The sequence below is a fragment of the Bemisia tabaci genome, chromosome 2 (assembly GCF_918797505.1).
Source record: "Bemisia tabaci chromosome 2, PGI_BMITA_v3".
In the NCBI taxonomy this organism is placed as follows: domain Eukaryota; kingdom Metazoa; phylum Arthropoda; class Insecta; order Hemiptera; family Aleyrodidae; genus Bemisia; species Bemisia tabaci.
This window is the reverse complement of record NC_092794.1, coordinates 36,715,907-36,736,196: the sequence shown is the minus strand read 5'-3', so window position 1 is coordinate 36,736,196 and position 20,290 is coordinate 36,715,907. Positions and strand designations below refer to the sequence as shown.

General features: G+C 39.6%; 1 protein-coding gene across 5 annotated transcripts in view; it reads left to right on the top strand.

Annotated features, from left to right (window-relative positions):
- Positions 1-11,374: 11,374 nt before the first annotated feature.
- LOC109043427 (splicing factor 1) overlaps positions 11,375-20,290 on the top strand; it is a 138,801-nt gene continuing 129,885 nt past the window's right edge. The window contains exon 1 of one of the 5 annotated variants that reach the window (XM_072297254.1): positions 11,375-11,532. Coding sequence is in view for 1 of the 5 variants with exons in the window: in XM_072297251.1 (XP_072153352.1) it covers positions 11,709-11,742 (34 nt within the window). In the remaining 4 variants the exon portion in view is untranslated. Of the gene's footprint in view, positions 11,537-11,617; positions 11,843-20,290 lie in introns of those variants that run through there. The other 4 variants (XM_072297253.1, XM_072297256.1, XM_072297251.1 and 1 more) reach the window with 4 other exon arrangements.

The following is a 20,290-nucleotide window of genomic DNA, read 5'->3' as shown; positions in this document are numbered from 1 at the left end:
ACAGAAAAAAATCTTCCCTATGAGTAAAATTAAAAAATTAACTGTACAGGAGAGGTTTGGGTCACTTATAGTTAGATTAGGTTAGTTTAGGTCAGGATGTATACGGTTAGTTTAGGTAGGTAAGGTTTAAGTTAGGTAGGGTAAGGTTGGGGAAAGTTAAGTTCTGTGAAAGTGGGCTAGGTCGTGTAATGTAAAGTTGGGTAAGGTTAGGTTAGGTTAGTATAGGTGGCGTAGGTTTGAGTAAATAACACACGAAAAACAAGACTTAAAATTTGAAAAATGTTATAGAGGGAAGTCTTAAGTTTCGTTGAAGTCATGATCGTTGACACCGTGATCATATTTCATGAGAGTCAGAATTTTTCATTTTTGGATGCTCATGGTGGTCAACAAAAACTTAGAACAACTGTTCGTTGACATCATGCTACGTAATATTGCTTGCGGAGCCAATTTCGAGGTCGGCCGATCGACCGGATGAACTTGAATTCGTTTGCCGGGCGAAAGCCAAGTTAATATGTACCCTAACTATACGTGCGTACAATATAAAGGCCAGAGAACGACGTCAAAGCATTTTCCAGGAGCCGAAAAAGGGCTTATTTGCTCGGTTAAATCGCAAGAAAGAGCCATTTTTGGGGTCTTCCGATCGGCCCGCGTGGACTTGAATTCGTCTTCCGGGCTGAAATTAAGTTAAAATGTACCAAAACTATACGTGTGTACCATATAAAGGTTGGGAAACAACGTCAAAGCACTTTTCAGGAGCCAGAAAGTGGCTTTTTTGTCCAATTTCATCGCACGAAAGGGTCATTTTCGGGGTCTGCCGATTGGCCGCAAGGACTGGAATTCATCTGCCGGGCTAGAACTAAGTTACCATGTACTCAAACTATACGTGACTACAATATAAAGTTTAGGGAAGAACGTCAAAGCACCTTTCAGGAGCCGAAAAGTGGCTCTTTTGTGCGATTTCAAGCACGCTTTTTTTTTCGTTTTCCGGGGGCGCAGCGGCCAGACGCACCACCTTTGAAGTCTAATATTGCCCAATCCGTTACCAAGGAGGTCAGAACTATGTCTCCACAAGTTTCAAGCGTGACGGAGTAGTGGCGACTAAAATGCGGCTGCCTCTTAGACTAGAACACAAAACATTTCGACGGTATAAGTCGGCAATCACATAACTAAGTTTGCGACGTCGCAGACTTCCTGTCATACTTTATTTTTTGAACGGAAAACTACTCAACGGCAATTCTTTAAAACTGCCGAGATTTTTCTTCTCTGTGCGAAGAAAATTCTGCATAAATTTCAAAGAATGATGTCAATTTGTTCTCCTATAAAAAAATATTATAGAGGCGGAGATTTTCAGACACCGCAAACGAGTTATGTGATTGCCGACTCACACCGTCGATTTGAAGTCTAATGTGAAAATCAATCATCAACTTCAAACAACCTCTTGTTGAACTCGAGACACTACCTATCATGACAGATGGCACTACACCAGAGGCGCCCCATGCATTACCGACGGTCTCTGTGTAAAGCTAAAGCTACATCGCAGAATGCAACTCACGCTTTCCCAACTAAATAGATTAGGTAACTTCGGAATACTTTGGAGGAAGCGACAACAATCTTTTTGTCAATACTTACCCGAATCAAACAAATCAGAATTCGATTCAATTGTACCCTAGTAGCCAAAATATTATTTTTAATACTTATCGATATAGCAATTTAAGTAATATGTATCCAAATAGCTATAAAATAGGGTATAAAATAGCTGAAAATAGATATAAAATATCCTATCTAAATACCTTATATAGTGCCCTTTTTTTCAACTATAAATACCGTATTTTATAACTTTCTCTATAGCTATAAAATAGGTATCTGAATAGCTATTCAATAGGTATATGGAAACCTATTAAAAAGGTGTTTTACTTTTGAAAGAGAACCAAAATTGAGACCTTGAAAATCATATGGTGGTAAGTGCATTGATACGTTGCCAAGATTGTACGACTGTATACGATAAATGCAGCAAATCAAATCCATGTAGAAGCGGAACTTTTTCAGCAAAAATTCCCTGGGCTATGCTGATTTTTTTTTTTTTTTGCATTGAGGTTTGCAATTCTAATTTTGGTTTGCAAAAAATAAGGTTGCTCTATCATAGCAACGTTGCAATGCACTTATCATCTTATGGTTCTCAAGGCTGCAACTAAAAATAGTAAGAAAATTCACTAACATGTTTAGGAAAATACACAATAATTCTTGGGTTTCTTAAATTTGAAGGTTGAATGATGCAACTTATCCCACCCATTTGGTGTTTTAAATTATTCTCCTTCCCATAAAGTACATGACTTCCCTTAATTTAATAGTCCAAATAAAGTCTTAAAGTCAATAAAGACTTTTGTGAAAATATTGTCCGCAATATTCTTAAATGATGTAGGGGAGGTGTGGGAGAGTTGGGACACTTTTTACATTTTCCCCCAAAGCACGGCCCAAAATTTGCATAATATCACAAAGCTAAAAATATCCTCTTATTTAGTACACTCTTATGCTTCTTACTGCGAGCTTTGGTCTCAATTGAACGAATAGGAGCTTTGCTTCAAATTAAATAGAAAAAATTTAAAAGTGTCCCAACTCAGACACCCCCTGGGAGAGTTGGGACGCGACGGCTCCCTGGGAGAGTTGGGACAGAGTAGAAAAATCTTCAAATTTAAGAACAAATTGAACTTTGATGAGAACTTAGGCACTTAGCAGCATATACAAACAATATTGCTTTACCTATAATGTAAAAAAGTTACTTTAATAGGTAGAAAAGTTATTTTAATAGTCAAAATGAGACAGTTGTAGTGACAAAGTAATAAATCAGTACGTAAAAATTTAATTTTTAAGAACAAATACCTAATTCTAAATTTTTGTCAAGTAGGTGACATCAAATTGGCGTACAGCGACTAAACTTCGATACATTTTGGAAGAGAACCTACATACTATGAGTTGGCCGTCCCAACTCTTCCACAAGTGCATTGTCCCAACTCAGACTGGAAGGTCCTTCCGCGTAAATATTTATGGTGAGAATTTGAGGTTAGGAATATGGAAGAAAACGCAAAGGGAACTGATGACAGAAGATCTACCCTCAACATTGGTGCAAAAACATCAGCAAAATGTTTAAATCTCTGAGAACCACACGTCATTTTCTAAAAAAAAAAATACGAGCTTTTAGGCTCCAAAAAAACAATCCCACCTGAAAAGAGCAAAACACGGCCAATCGCTCCCGTTTCAAGGTCTTTTTAATTGGATGTCTCGGGGGTACCACCACACCAAAAATCGACGTCCTGCTACCAACCGTCATATGAAAAAACTAAACTGTCCCAACTCAAACCCGTCCCAACTTAGCCACATCTCCCCTAATAAAGGTGCCGGATTTTGTACGGATATTTTCGGAAGATTAGATGCTAACTGGGAACTGGGTATGTAACCCTTGCAACAGGATGAGTGGCTTGAAAGAAGAAAAAAACGTATGAAATAGGTATAAAATACATATTCTCAAACGGAAATTTTAAACCAAGATAAATATGCGCATGGAATATCTATGATATCATTAATATGGACTTCGAAGGATTCAGACTTTCAGCGATTCTACCTTTTTCTATTTCACTCGAGAGGTTGCCAGATGTGAATACTTTACATGGACTTGAATTGGGAAAAGTGTTAAGAAAGCAACTTATCTGGCAACAGCAGAGTCCGGGAGGGACGAGAGGCTGCCTTCCTGGGAAAACCCATGATTTAGCCGGAAATGGTATTAAAACAATTGATTCCGTTTGAGGCATCAATTGTATACCTACTAGAGGAAAGCTATTTTAAAATAATGATTGTAAATGGACACAGATGCTACAGAAAAGGAAAGAGAAAAGGGAAAGGAAATGAAATGAGGATATGATTACTAATATGCAATCAGAGAGAATAAAACAAAAACATCAGAGAAATTTGAATGCGATGAAAGTATAAAAAAAACACGAGTGGGCACATTACGATTCGGAACTCGAACTATATACTATCGGTGAGCAGTTTTTAGACCCCTACGCCACCGATAATCTTCATATGAGGTAAAGTTGAACTTTTGCTACTTCAGCAAGTCAAATTGCGGAAGGAGATCCATGGATTGTCTTTTTCCGCCGCCCGATGGGATGACGTCCCAGTCAAATGCAGGGCCGGATTTACCTATAGGGCACTGGGGCACTCGCCCATAGCGGCAAATTTTGAGGGGCGGCAAATTTTGGCACTGGATTAATTGAAAGTTAAAGCGAGAAAAAAGGAAAAAATGGAGACAGAGACGGAGCGAAGGGAAAAGATGAGCGGCAAAATGTATGAAGGAAGGGAGTTGACGCTTGACGGGAGCGGCAAAGCTGCCGCCCCTTAGGTCCGGCCTTGAGCGCTAGGATGATCGTTCGTTGGAGTAATACTATACAACACGGCAATTTTAAACATCAAGGCAGACTTGATAATCAATTTAGACGTTGGTGCCCTGGTTGACAGCTTTGCTAAACTGAAAACCCGGAGAAAAACTTTTTAACCTGATCTTCCGAAAATACATTGCAACTAATACATTGAGCTACACTAGCTTCAACTTCGTCTCCACATTTTATTTTTGTCTCATCCACCCATTCCATTTTATATATTCGCGGCGCATTTTGCAGCTGCGCGCACGCGCCCAGGCGGCGCACGAGGGGGGGGGGGGGTGGGGGGCAAGATGAGATGTCGTTGGAAGTTGGGAGTGCGGAGAGGGGGAGGGGGAGGAGGGGATACTGTTGACAATATTGTGGCGAAATATTGCAGACCCAGGGGCGGCAAAATGTAGCTTGCCTAGGGGCGGCAAAAAGCTGAATCCGGCCGTGGTCAAATGCGTTTTTGAAGAGATTGACGATCCCCATCATCGCTTCATCTCCACACATCTATTCATGTACAAATGATGGCACGCTCCGGCGACAAGGTTCTGTGCAAGATCCATCCATATAGGTCAGTCATTCCCGAAACCCAAATGAGAATCTTCTGCGCATGACGTCAGCATTACTGCCGCGAAAACCAGAAATGTCGGAAACAATGCTTTTCTTATGGGAGAGAACAAATTTTTCTTAATGAATCATTTAAATTTCTTACTTTTAAATTCTTTGAAGCTTTCTGAGTGTCGAAAGAAACGTTTAGAGATTAGCGTCAAGGGTTTCAATTCAGCTGAATTTGCGTTTTTATATTTTTAAATGATTTTTGAAGTCAGCGATGTAACAAGCCATCTAGTGGTATAGATTCGCGTGTAAAAATGGCTGATGCAGAGTAAACTGTAAAAATGAAAGAACACAAATTCGGCAAAATCGAAACCCTGAATGCTAATGTCTAAACGTTCTTTTCGACACACAGAAAGTTTCAAAGGATTTAAAAGTAAGAAATTTAAATGATTCATTAAGAAAAATTTGCTCTCTCCCATAAGAAAAGCATTGTTTCCGACTTTTCTGGTTTTCGCGGCAGTAATGCTGACGTCACGAGCCAATGGAAAGGGGCTTACCCCGAGCGGGGAAATCTGCGCAATGACTGACCTATATGGATGGATCATAGAGTACATAGAGTCGTAATGTAATTGGGAGAGCTGGCGCCACTTTTAAGCATTTTCCATGTCCCAAATTCCGAGACTCCTGTGCAGAGTTAAGAAATTTCATGAAAGATTATAAAAAGAAATTTCATAATGAAATTTCATGAAATTTCTTGAAATTTCGTGAAATTTCATTTAACACGCAGAATTCAGGATTAAACCCTTGAAACTTATGAATCTCCTTAAGTTCATTTGTATGCACGTGGTAAACTGTGAAAGGGAACTTTAGAAATGCCCAGAAAGTTGAGTAAAACAGCAAAAACATAATTTTGAATTTTTTTTCTTAAATTTTGGTTGAACACACAGCGCACAGCCGTACCGGTTGAACACCAAAATAAATTTTACGGATGAAGTAAGACGTTAGCTTTCATATTCGGAGCAAAACAAATTTCTTGACTATAAAGAATCCGAGTACTAAGTACCCCCTAATAGTATATCCTTCTTTTTTTGTACAAAAGGGAGGGAGGGATCTTGAACTATCTTTGAAACAATTTAAATGATTTTTTCATTTGTCTCTGATTTTTTCAGAAACTAACAGTTTGAAATTCGAAGTTAGGGTCCCCGGCCCCCCTCCCCTTGATGAGCCAGAACTGCCAGAAGAGAAAGAGTAAGAGAAGACCAGAAGAGAAAAGCTGAGAGAAGACCGCGCTCCAACTGGTCTAATTGACGAATATTATTCTCTTTAAAAATAAAAACAAATTCTGTTAGAAAAAATAAGCATTTTTGACATTTTGTCGGTCGAAAGAAATTTCATTGGGAAAAAAGAAATTTCATGAAATTTCTTGTGAAATTTAATGAAATTTCATTCGATGAAATTTCTTTTAGCAACTCTGCTCCTGTGTGACGCCGGGTCACTTTTTCGATACATAATCGATTGTTTGCGATACACGGGTACCCGGTCATCCGATGACAACAACAACAACAACAACGGAGATAGGAATTACCATGTATTCCACACCGCCATTTTGGATCGAAAATGTATCGAAAAAGCGACCCGAACTCGGCGCACACCGGGCTCGGAATTCGTCGAGCAGAACATGGCGCCAGCTCTCCCATTTACATTACGACTCTATGTACTCTATGGGATGGATCTTGGTTCTGTGACGAAATCACTTTTGCCTCCATAGAGTACCTGTATAGGGAGAGTAGCGACAGATCGGTTCATGGAGGGCTTAGGGCCCAAAAGTGCAGCCACCCCTCTGAGCAACTTCTAACACATAAAATTTCACTGCCAGCCTACAGATTTCAATTCTAACCAAGATGGCTAAGAATGTACATAAATAAGCATTCTTTCGCAAAAATAAGTAAATTTATCCAAAAAGTAAACCGAATACATGCTTTCTAAACGACGGTTCGTAACAATTGTATTTGTAAATCGCTCTGGACATTCGAAATTCATAGGTTGGCTGCCCTTTTGGGCCCTAACTTTATTCGCGGAGGCATCGGTGAAGGCCTGATGGGCCATAGAGAAAAAAAAGGAGGTGTTTGCATTTCGGGCATCTTGGAATTTTTCATAGAGTATCTATAGCTTTGATGACGTCATTGGGTACAGCGACGTTTTTATCCTGTCGATTTTCTTGGAAATGGTGTAATTTAAAGGAAAAAGTCATTCTATAAAAAGTGCTTGAAATTAAACAAAGAGTTGATTTAAGTAAAAAAATCGGACATTATGGTCCGTTTTTACAGCGTCAACATAACCCTCAACGAGCGTCTTGTTTACATTGATGACGTAGGTGGGTACAAATCCTCAAGATGCAAACACCTCCTTTTTTTTCTCTATGCTGATGGGCTTTCGGAGTTTCAGATCTGTCGCTACTCTCCCTATACAGGTACTCTAGCCTCCAAAGTCTCCAAAATGTATACATTTTAGTGATCAAATGTCCAATCACTGAGAAAAATGGCTCGCGGAGCGAGCCGAATGTCACTCGCGTAGCGAGTGATCGGGGGTCCAGGGGGCGCAGCCCCTTGGCTGGCCGTGACTATAACGGTTGGCCGGTTCATAGCAAATTCAAAATTCCTTCGGTTCTGAATGTGAATTTTGTGTCGAGTCTGACGGTTAGCTCAAGAGAGACTGAGACTATTCGGAAAACAACGATCATTTTTTGGGGTGAGGCTCCCATGGTTATCACGCATGCTCTGGCATGCATCGACCGACTTCTTAGAGAATGGGTAATGATATCCCTTTTCGAGGAAAAATTGTCGTCTAGGGTGGTGATTTTAGACAGGTTTTACCCGTTGTTCCGCATGCTTCTCGCCAAACATTGGTGCAAAATGCAATCAAATTCTCACCACTTTGACCTCTTTTTAAAATCAGAAAACTTACTCAAAATATGAGAACTTTGCAAGACGAAGCGGAGTTTGCAAAATTTTAACTCGAAATAGGTGATGGTGCTTACCTTTCTGCTACAAAAGGCCATGCCGGAATTCATTGATTTACCGACAAGCAGTATTACTGAAACTGATATTATTACTGAAATTTATGGAAAAGATAGCTTCCTCATGTTCGAACGTAGATTTCACAAACTGCGCAATTCATCTGGCCCCTAAAAATAAGCTTTGCAATGAAATTAACGACAAGGTTGTTGAAGTTCTTTCAGGTCTCTAAAACGTACTTCAGTGTTAACAGGCTCATTGTAGAGGAAGAGGGAGAGGCTCTCAATTTTCCCCTCGAATTCTTGGACAGTCTTAATCTTAGTGGCTTACCACCGCATAAACTCACACTTTTGGAGGGGGTTTTTGTCATGCTTTTAAGAAGCCTCAACGTTTCTAAAGGTTTATCGAATGGTACCCGATTGATTGTCTGGAAAAGTTATGAAAATTGTCTTGATTTGCAGGTCATTGCCGGCGAGAAGGCTGGTGAAAGAATTTCGCTGCCAAGAATTGATTTTCACCTGCAGACTCCTCTCTCCCTTTCTCTTTTAAGGGGCGACAATTTCCAATTCGCATTGCGTTCTGCGTGACCATAATCACAGCTAAGGGTCAAACACTTAAGCGAGTCGGCATTTATTTACCCCAAACAGTTTTTGGCCATGGTCAACTATATGCTGCACTCTCACGAGCTGCATCGTACAAAAATTTTGAAGTCCAAATTCTTCCCAAAGGCAACCGTACAAAAAACATCGTGCACAAAGAGGTGCTTCGATCTTTTATAAATCCCAAAAGCCTCATAGTCATTAGAAAATTATCAAAAAATAAAAATAAAAAAAAAATTAAAAAATAACACAAAAAAAGAAAAACTAATAATGCGAGCTTTTCATAACATTTTTCGGTAGAATGGCAGTCTCCACCCTGTAACGCAGAGAGGCAGTTAAATTCCTTAATCTTCTGCCGCAGAATCATCATCATTATTAAATAGATTCAACTAATCGCTCTGATTCCAAATAAGCTGCTGCACCACCATTGCTAGCTGTGGAGGGCGCCCGCAGGGCGCCCGGAGAAGCTAGTTGCTTATTAAATTTCAACTAAACTTAACCTCCAAATCCGCAGAATCCTACGGGAATTTAACAACGACACCTCGATTTTCTCCCGTCTGTTGAGCTGACGTCATCGTTGAGATGACGTCAATCCTGCTATGATTCGGCCATTTTTGTTGGGCAGCAAAAGTAATTTAACAACGCACCTTTCATCTACTAGTGTGACGTCACAGAATCATAGTTACGGCCTTCGGGCCTGCCTCTCCCTCAGGGTGCCACACACGGGAGGGATGAGGCGCCCAAAAGTGAGGCTCTGCTGCGCGCGCACGTCGCATGTTTGGATTGTAATTTCGCGGCAGATTCGAATCCAAGGGGCGAGTTCCATAATACATTCTTCTCAAATGCACAGTATTAAAGTAAAAAAAGTCCAGAGTTTTAATCACGATTACTTTAATTAAATTTAACCTCTCGTAAATCCATACGTAAAAAGGGTTTCCTTCTCCGTAAATTTTAACAGTTTTATAGTGAGTTTAGTGATTAAAATTTACAATTTTTAGGAGATTTTTTAAAGTTCTTACTACAAGGGAATGTCTTGGCGAAGATTCTTTACTTTAACTCGCTTGCTCTTGACTTTCACATGGATGAAGCTAGCAGAACTTTTCGTGGAAGGGAGGGGGAGGATACGCTCCCAGGTCGCTCCCTCAAAAAAAGAAGAAAAACCGCAACAATGATGCTGTGGGATGTTTCTTTTGTGGGGGGGGGGGGGGGGGAGCCTCTCGAGAAGGACTGGGCAGTGGGCTCCTCTGATGCCAGCTTTGCTCTCTCTCTCTGATATTTTGGTACCCTGCTACGAAATTTCTTTTCCATTTTACTGTTAGCCTTTCATCCTTACTGCTACACGAATTGTTAATTTGAGAGAATAAGATTGAAGGAAATTCATTTGTGAGCTGTCTGGAAAAGAGAATTGGACGTATTTATGCTACAAGGAAATATGTGCAAATGAGTGAAAGCAAAAAGATTAGTGTAGCTTGTGAGCCCTATGCACATAGATCCTCTTGATTCGATTTATTTTCGCATAATTCTTCTCAGCATAAATACGTTCAATTTTACTTTAGCACTTTCTCGTCTCTTTTCTAAATCCTTAAGCTTCAAAAATCTCAAACAATATTTCCTCGATAAAAGCAATAGGTACCTGCACCCGCTATAATTATGATTATAGGCATAAGTCTATTGCTATAGCGTACCTACATTTAGAAACACATAGGTACCTACCTCAATTACTAAGTTTAATAAATGTATGTGTCTCCTGAGTATCTTTGCAGAAAAACGTCTGAAATTTTTACAGGATATTCTTTCTGTCTTGAAGAGAAATCAACGGAAATTAAAAGAGAAAACTGGGATCATTTCTCCTTAGAAAAAATAAACATGTTGGAAAATGACTAACGTCTTGAATCCAAAATGCATGTTTTTGGACTTAGGCCATCAGTGTGCTCAAGAAGCAGTATTCTGATTAAGTGATGATTAAAGTATTAATGGCAATATTTGTTGAATTCGTAATTTGTATGAATTATTACATTTTGAATTTTGCTTTTCTTTTGAATTTCTTTTGAAAAATCTTTTTGCTTTCACTCATTTGCACATATTTCCTTGTAGCATAAATACGTCCAATTCTCTTTTCCAGACAGCTCACAAATGAATTTCCTTCAATCTTATTCTCTCAAATTAACAATTCGTGTAGCAGTAAGGATGAAAGGCTAACAGTAAAATGGAAAAGAAATTTCGTAGCAGGGTACCAAAATATCAGAGAGAGAGAGCAAAGCTGGCATCAGAGGAGCCCACTGCCCAGTCCTTCTCGAGAGGCTCCCCCCCCCCCCCCCCCCACAAAAGAAACATCCCACAGCATCATTGTTGCGGTTTTTCTTCTTTTTTTGAGGGAGCGACCTGGGAGCGTATCCTCCCCCTCCCTTCCACGAAAAGTTCTGCTAGCTTCATCCATGTGAAAGTCAAGAGCAAGCGAGTTAAAGTAAAGAATCTTCGCCAAGACATTCCCTTGTAGTAAGAACTTTAAAAAATCTCCTAAAAATTGTAAATTTTAATCACTAAACTCACTATAAAACTGTTAAAATTTACGGAGAAGGAAACCCTTTTTACGTATGGATTTACGAGAGGTTAAATTTAATTAAAGTAATCGTGATTAAAACTCTGGACTTTTTTTACTTTAATACTGTGCATTTGAGAAGAATGTATTATGGAACTCGCCCCTTAGGTTCGAATCTGCCGCGAAATTACAATCCAAACATGCGACGTGCGCGCGCAGCAGAGCCTCACTTTTGGGCGCCTCATCCCTCCCGTGTGTGGCACCCCTCTACCTCACCTCTCACAAGTCGTAGAATAATAAGGTTATTGTATGCACAAGTTATGAAGAAATAGTGAATTTGTGAATCTCGGCTTTTGGAGCTTGTTGTAAGTGGTGTGCTTCTTGTTAATCCATCGGTTGGAAATTAGGCAGGTACTTTAACTGAATTTTTAACTTGATCCTCATTCTAAACAGATGCAGGCTCAGTTGTGTTCATGTGTTGTCTGCTTTGGAACTACTGGCTTCTTGGGACATTAGCTCCAGCGTTGTAACTATCTATCCATTTTGTTTTCCCCAAGTATATTCTGGACTGATTACGGAAGGAATGTCAAGTAATATCCAATTCCCCGATTATGAAAGTAAGTTGACGGATGATTAGTATATATGAAATGTTACAAGTCGGTTTCCCAAGTGCCATTTTGGAAACCTTGAGCAACTGAGCTTCGCATATTTAAGAATGTAAGTATGTATGTTTCCAGACAAGCGTATTTATCGGAAACCTGTGATAACTGTGTCACTTTCCTTAGTGAAGTGCAATTATCATTCCCTTCCTCCATCGTTGTTTTTTTATTCTATGCTCCCACCAGTAACTATGTTGTATTTTGTTCGGAGGCAACTCTCGCATCATGTTGGAAAAACAAGCAACAATCGCATTTTGATCAAAATTGTTTTGTGCTGTGGGGGCGGGGCTTATTTTAGCGCACAAAATTTGGGAACCTCTACAGAAACATTGTTGTATGACAACTGCAACGTTCTCAGAAGCAAGTCGTTTTTATGTTGTTGCCCAAGACAACGCTGTTTTCTAACCTAAAATTGGAATTCGCTTCCTCATTGGTTTTTTAGAATCACGCCAAAGAATCAAGAAAAAAAAACAAAACCTATTTGTTGTTTTGAACAAAGTCCGACTCTACACTTCTTTAGCCCGTATCCAAGAATCAAGGTAGGCGCTCTCAAAGTGGGGCCACATTATCCTTATCAGGGTGGCGAAATTTAATGAAACATGAAATCTTAAAATTTCACCAGAAATATTTCATGAAATTTCCGAAATTTATGAAAAAATACTGGTTCCTTTTCATGTTCTTCAAAATGTATAAAATCGTGACTTTCCTCTATTTTCGTGTGTTTGAGTGCGGGTAGCATAGGTGCTCTAGCCCCTAGAAAATATGAAATATTTCATAGCCTCGTAAAATTTCATGAAATATTTTCCTGAAATTGCCAATCTTTCATTTCTTTCTTACGTTTCATGGCCACCCTGACCCTTATAGATTGTGGGGCCGACGATCTATGAGGGTCACCTGATGCCTCTCTGAGAGCTCTACTTTGATTGTGTGATATGGGCATTAGCTTTTTTACATGTCCTAATCGGGAAGTTTTTGCTGAAAGTAGGACGCTAAGTATGTACTGTCTTTGCCTACAATGTCATTGAAGGTGTGGTCGAAATCAATCCTTTAAGACAGCTGGGAAAATAGTCTCATCCCCTACCAAGAGGGCTATGTGTTCTGTCTTACCTCCTTTCTGCTTTTATTGTTGCTGGGCTACCAATTTACCCCAGCAAAGGTCTCTTATTATTTACTCAATATCTAAATAATTTATGGGACTGTTTCCAAGTCCCTCAATCTTCGGCCCTGTCGTGTCGCATTGTCCGCCCTAACGTTTAATAATATGAGAAAAACTGCGCGGATGCTGAATTCAGAGTCTCCAAAGCAGTGCATATCAAACTCTCCAGCAAAGGAGAAAAATCCCGTAACACCGTGCGCCCGTGTCGAAACCAGTCATCGCCAGATTTCACCAAAGAATGAATGCCCTGTATCCGCAGATCCAATAATTAAAAAATTGCGAACACTGCGACACTAGCATTCAACATTATTCTAATTTGAATTTTCAAATTCGGCCTCGGTATCAATTCAAACTCTTTTCAGAAATCCTCAAATAGTTATCAGTAGTTAGAAACCCCCAAAGAATTTCCATGAGATCATCATCAAATTACATAGGTACTTAAGTGATTCTCTATCCGAATGCATATCATTGTTGACGCGCTCACTTGCGCCATTTTGCACTACATTCCAGAAAATTTTGAATGGATAAAATTGCACTTCTCTTGCTGTTGGCGAATTTTTTTTTTTTCAATATTTACTATTTTATCAATGATTTTGACTAGCAAACTGAAAAAGAAATATTGTAAAACGAAAACTTCTGGGTGGAGGGGAGGATAATAAAATATTTGCGATGGAGGCTTGAATAAAATGTGTTCTTAAGTCCAAGGATAAAAAATCCTCGGATTTCAGACTCGCAGACTGCATTGATTAGGATGGTGTACCTCCATCGTGGTGGGCCCGACTCCGACTCATCACAAACTCTCCGCACTGTGTTTGATGCAATTTTTCAAACTCATGGGATTAGCGATTATCAATTCATGATTTTGAAGTTATTGTTCACTTTGTATGGAATATTTTCCTTTCAAATAAAAAAAAAGGCGCAAAATCCAACTTCTTTTTCTTTATAAACATTTTTTTTTAATGGCCCTGATTAGAAGCATTGAAATGGCATTGTTTCTAAGAAATTTTATAAGCACATGCGTAACGGGGAAAGTCCCATTTCCCGTCACAAGCGGAGGGGGGCCCAGAATTTGCAGACTCAAAGTGAAAGGAAGGATGTTTGCTTTGGTGCCAACCTGTGTCTCCTTACGCGTCCGGTAGCTCAGACTTTAAAGGGATCTGGGACCTAGAAGGCAACTCAATTAGATGAGACCTGCATTTACAGCAATATAATAATTTTATACACGAAATCGAGACAGTATTTAAATATAGCAGTGGGAAAGCTTTTAATTTGCGCGAGTTATCGCGCCCACAAAATTGAACCTCCCCCCACTTTTTGCCCCCACCATTCGAAATGCAATACTTCGATCTCCGTTTTTTTTCGCAGAATGGTAGTCCTGTTCCTCTACTTTAAATCGTAAAAAGTTTCACCCGGAAATTTTTTAAAATGAGGGAAATATAACCCAGCAAAAATTGGAAAAACCACGATGAGTTGGAAATACATATATAAATAAACATACACCCTCACACACACACACCACACACACACACACACACACACTTATATATATACATGTAAACATGAATTCAAACGGCATGCATATTCGTGATCTACGACCCATGATCGATGCTCATTACATGGTCTTTGGTCCAGGTCTGACATCAGGGGAGAACGCAATAGTGTATTTCCTTCGGAAAATACACTATAAAGGAGGTGTTTGCATTTCGGGCATCTTGGAATTTTTTTGATGACGTAGCGACCTACCGACTGCACGCTGTACCGACGTACAGCGACGTTTATCATCGATTTTCTTGGAAATGGTGTAATTTATGGAAAAAAGTCATTCTACAAAAAGTGCCTGAAATTATATCATGAGTTGATCTAAGCATAAAAATGGAACATTATGGTCCGTTTTTAGTGTATTTTCCGAAGGAAATACACTATTGCGTTCTTCCCTGATGTCAGACCTGGACCAAAGACCATGTAATGAGCATCGATCACTGGTCGTTGATTATGAATATGCATGCCGTTTAAATGCATATATATATATATATAACATGCCGTTTGCAAGTCCCCAAAATTCGGGAAAAGGAAAAAAAACGGGAATGACTGTGATTAAATTTTACCTTTTAAAATTTGGTGTTTTTTTTTTCACTTTTCCCGAATTTTGGGGACTTGCAAACGTAATGTCGAACTGATTTTGACCTTACTGAGATAATGTGGAGGCAAATCTAGGGAAAATTCGCTTATTGCGCGGGAAAATTAAATGACCTTTAAATTGACGTATTTGGGGGTCCGAAACCCCCTTAAAATGAGTTTGAAATGACTTTTGCGACTTTAACTCAAAAGCGAACACAATTTGATAAATTTTCCCGTTTTATTTTTTTCTTCATCATGATTTGAGCCGGAGTTATGATTTTTTGAAAATAGGTCAAATTTGACCATTGACCTATCATAACTCGATCAAAAATTGAGCTGTTGATCTGCGGTTTCCGCCAATATTCTTCGTTTTTAATGTACTTTCCAAGAATGTATCACAAGATAGGGATTACAATTTGAAAAATAAAGTTGTCCCTCCCCCCGCCCTGAGGGAGGGGCAAAAATTTTGACCCCCCCCCCCCCTTCAAAGATGGTCCTCTTTGATAAAGAAACATTCCTGAAGTTTCGTTTTTCTATCTCCAACCGTTCAAAAGTTAGAGGGGGGGGGGGGGAAGCGGGACTTTTGGAACAGCCTGTATACTTTCTTCTTTTATACTCTAAGGCTTTGTCTCGACGGCGCACGGTGGATACAGTCAATGGTAGAGGTCGGTCATGGGCGACAAAAAAAAAGTCTGATTTTAAATATTTTTTCTTGGTTCTCTAGTAGTTAAGCTTCCAAAATGAATGTATCCACGGTTCTAGGATCTTTGAACCCTTCCGCTTTGACATGCGGGTTGCCTAAAGCTGACATTGCAGGTGGTATCAAATTTGCCGTCTAATTCTCAAGGTTTTATTTCGCTTTTGCATGAGTTCTGTGACAGATAAATCAAAATTTCAATTAAACATGCTTATTCTCCTCCCTATAAGGAACATTTTGGTATATCATTAATGTGCATTGGCATATTTTTAGGAGGACCAAAGCCACCTCCAAAGCTTGCTTTAAGAAAACGCCCAAAAAAATGTTAAAATAGCTCGATAAAAAAATGTCCACAAGTGTCCTCAAAATCCTTTGTTGGGTTGCCTCCTGTACACTATCAGGAATGATATTATGTAATAATTAGCCGCTAATATCCAGCTGTAAAAATGATAGAACACAAATGCGGCAAAATCTGAACCCTGAATGCTTATGTCATAACGTTCCTTTGGACACTCAGAAAGTTTCAAAGGATTTGAAAGGAAGACATTTTAATGATTCATTAATAAAAATTAGTATTCTCCCGTAAGAAAATTATTGTTTCCGACATTCCTGGTTTTCGCGGCATTCACATTGACATAACGATCCAATGGACAGGGGAGACCTTGAGCGGGTAAATCTGCGCTATGAATGACTGCTCTTCCCGACCTTCCCTAGTCGTATTTTATCAGTGGATGCAGGTGGATGCGCATAAGCCGGCGATGGCATATCCAGTGCCGTTTCCACTTTCCAGTTTGGTAATGAGTTTGGTGAAAGGGGTGGTAGTTGAACAATTGGTTTGACGTATGACGTAGATAACGGATCCGCACCCAAAAACTGGAAGCAGGTCTCCTCAGCCCCAAACCCGCTTCCACTAGCATCCTTTAGAGTCCGTTTATACCCTGAGTTAAGACAATTTAATTCTGGTTAGGTTTTAAGTGGCCTAGAAAACAATCGAATTCTGATTGGTTCTCGCTCATGGTGTCACACCAGATGTGTGCACCAAGATGGTGGTGGCTCCATTGTGAACAAAAATCATAGAGTACTTAGAGTCGTAATGTAAATGGGAGAGCTGGCGCCATGTTCTGCTCGAAGAATTCCGAGCTTGGGTCACTCTTTCAATACATGTTCGATCCAAAATGGCAGTCTGGAATACGTGGTAATTCCTATCTTCTTTGTTTACATCGGATAGAATAATACTAGGGGGCTACGCCTCCTAACCGCTACGCGGCCCAAGCCCGCGCTTTCCTAGGCCCGCGTCGACAAAAGAACAACCAAAAACAATGATAAAATTTTCATACCCGACTCTCATTTGTCCTATTCTCCTCTGGCCAGTAGTGATTGGACCAATAAGAATCAAATGAAGAAATCGGCATTTATTTCAAACTCTACGCCAAGACTGAAACGAAACGGGACGGAGCGTATCGTTGCTTCTGGATAGTCTTTAGCAAAGGAGCATACTAGAGTACCTATATAGCGAGAGTATAGACAGATGTGAAACTCCGAAAATCTATCAGGCCTTCACCGCTGCCTCCGCGAATAAAGTTAGGACCCAGAAATGCAGCCAACCTATGAATTTCAACTATCCAGAGCACTTTACTAATACAATTGTCACGAACCATCGTTTATAAAGCACGTACTTGACTTAGTTTTTGCATAAATTTATTCGTTTGTGCGGAAGAACGCTCATTTATGTACCTCTTAGTCATCTAGGTTAGAATTGGAATCTGCAGACTGGCAGTGAAATTTTGTGCGTTAGAAGTTGGTTAGAAGGGTGGCTGCACTTTTGGGCCCTAAGCCCTCCATGAAGCGATCTGTCTATACTCTCGCTATAAAGGTACTCCAGAGCATACCTTCGATTCGTTTACCCCACTAACAGACCAAGATTCAACGTTTCCTGCGCAGTTCAATTTTCCGCTAAGTTTGAAATTCCCGCCATTTTTCATTGGCGGGAATTTCAAATTTTTTCCCCCTTCCTGACCTCTTTGGTCTACGCTTAAGGCCCAGATACACACGGAGATTAATCGCCGCGAGAGAAAGACGAAAGCCAATTGAAAGCCTTGATTTCGATCCATTGACGTCGATCTATCGAAATCAAGGCTCTCTATTGGCTTTCGTCTTTTACTCGCGGCGATTGATCGCCGTGTGTACCTAGGCTTTTATATAAAAAACCTGGGTCCTATCTTCTAAGTCTGAATACAGCGGGCTCATCTAGGGACCATCACCTGTCATTAGCCGTAAAATCATGGAAATCGGCCCAGTAGAACGCTCAAACGAACTATGACAAAAAATAAATATTTACAGTGTTTCAATGGGAGAATTCGCAACTTTATCACGTAATATAAAACAACCTGGGTCATTTTGTCGAAATCTGAATAAAGCTGGCTCATCCAGAGATAATTGTCTGTCGATACCCGCTAAAATCATGAAATTCGGCGTAGTAGAACGCTGGAACTAAGTGTTACTAGGTATGCAAAAAGGTATTGGAGCTTATTGTATACAGGGTGTCCCAAAATTCCGCACCCCCCTCGTAACTTTTGAACGGTTAGAGATAGAAAAACGAAACTTTGGGAATGTTTCTATCTTAAAGGGGATCATCTTCTAGGGGGTTCAAACTTTTTATCCCCTCCCCCTCAAGGGGGGGGGCCAACTTTTTTTTTTTCAAATGATAACCCCTATCCTGTGATACATCATTAAAAAGAGCATAAAAAACTAAGAATTTTGGCGCAAACCGCAAATCAATATCTTAATTTTTGACCGAGTTATGATAGGTCAAAGGTCAAATTTGACCTATTTTCAAAAAATCATACCTCCGGTTCAAATTGTCGTAGAGAAAAAAATAAAACGGGAAAAGTTACCAAATTGTAAGCACTTTTAAGCAAAAATCACAGAAATTACTCCAAACTAATTTTAAGGGGGGTTTCGGACCCCCAAATACGTCATTTTAAAGGTCATACGATATTCTCGCGAAATCAGCCAATTTCCCCTTACTTTTCCTTTACATTATCTTAGTAAGTTCAAAATTAGTTCAACACTGTGTTTTCAAGTCCCCTTACGAGTAAAGTTCATAAAAGGAAATTTAAGGTGATTCAATTCAACCATTGAAATTTCATTTTTTTTTAAAACTTTGTTCGAAATTTGAGGACTTGAAAACGCAGTGTTGAAGGGGGCATACGTATTCCCGTGTGCAGGCTTGTGAAGGCTTAGTGTGCGATACATCAATCTCTTCGTTTTGATGTCTAGAAGAAGAAAATCGATGATGGCCATCTCAAATTTCATAGAACCCCCCCCCCCCCCCCCAATTCAAGATGGCGGTTTTGGGGTAAAAAAATGTAAAGCTTTTCAAATACGTCGTGTCGGGTGTCGATTCTTACGTATTTTTGATCGTAGAATCCGTATTTTTAGTCAAAAGTTAGCCCGAAGTTCATTTTCAGGCCAAAATCCAAGATTGCGTTCAAAAATACCTCTTACGGGTACTAATTTGCTTATTCGGGTCTACATGCATTGTGAGGTAGCAGTTATTCGGTTGTCAGGGTCGTAGAGTCCGAAAATGAGGTCCATTTTCCGCTGCAGCTCTCAAGAAGCCCTAAAATCAAAAGTAGCGCCCAAAATGGCCACCGGTCTTGCGGATGAAACTGCCATATAGGGCAGCTGTAACAAACAATACGTTAAAAATCAAGTTTATTGGGTCAAGAAGTTCGAATAGGAGATCAGATGTTTACTCCTACAATAAATTAAGCCTCCGAATCGAAAATGGCTGTCGACATTGTTGCCAGTTAGAGGTGTCGTTTTTGACGAAAATAACGTCAACCAAAATTAATTGCGTGAAAATGAATGAGATTTTATTGCGGAAAAAACCGACATGGTGCTCATTCGAGAGAGACTGATGAACTAAAAACTAACATGGCCGGGCGTGAGTCTGAATCCACTCATCGAGAAGGTGAAGCTCCCGGTTTTGTGTCTCCAGCTGAAAAATACCTTTCCTCACTGATAAAGGTGTTTTATTTCATATTGCTTTCTTTATTCATCTTATTAATTTAATGTTGTTTTATCTCACTTGTGTAGGTATTTTTCAGCCAGAGCACAATCCCAGGGAGTTTCACCTTCTCTTCACATGGTTGCAAATTATTAATTATCCTTTTTGTTATTTTTACTCTAAACAACACGCCCCCTTAAAAATAATAAAAAGGTGCTTAAATCTAACACAATATCCAATAATCAATTTTATTCTTAATTCATTATAGACCTTCATTCTTTGAGAGGAATATTTTTCAACATGTTCTTTACGCAAAATTCATGCTTCTCTTTTGCTAATCCTTTTGTTAGCACATCGGCAACCATGTACTCTGTATTTACGTGCTTTAGTTCTATAATATTCTGATTGAGCACCTCACGGACAAAATGATGCTTGATTTCGATGTGTTTTGACCTCGCCCTGAACCCAGGATTCGATGCCAACTCAATAGCGCCATTATTGTCGCAAAATAACTTAATCTTTT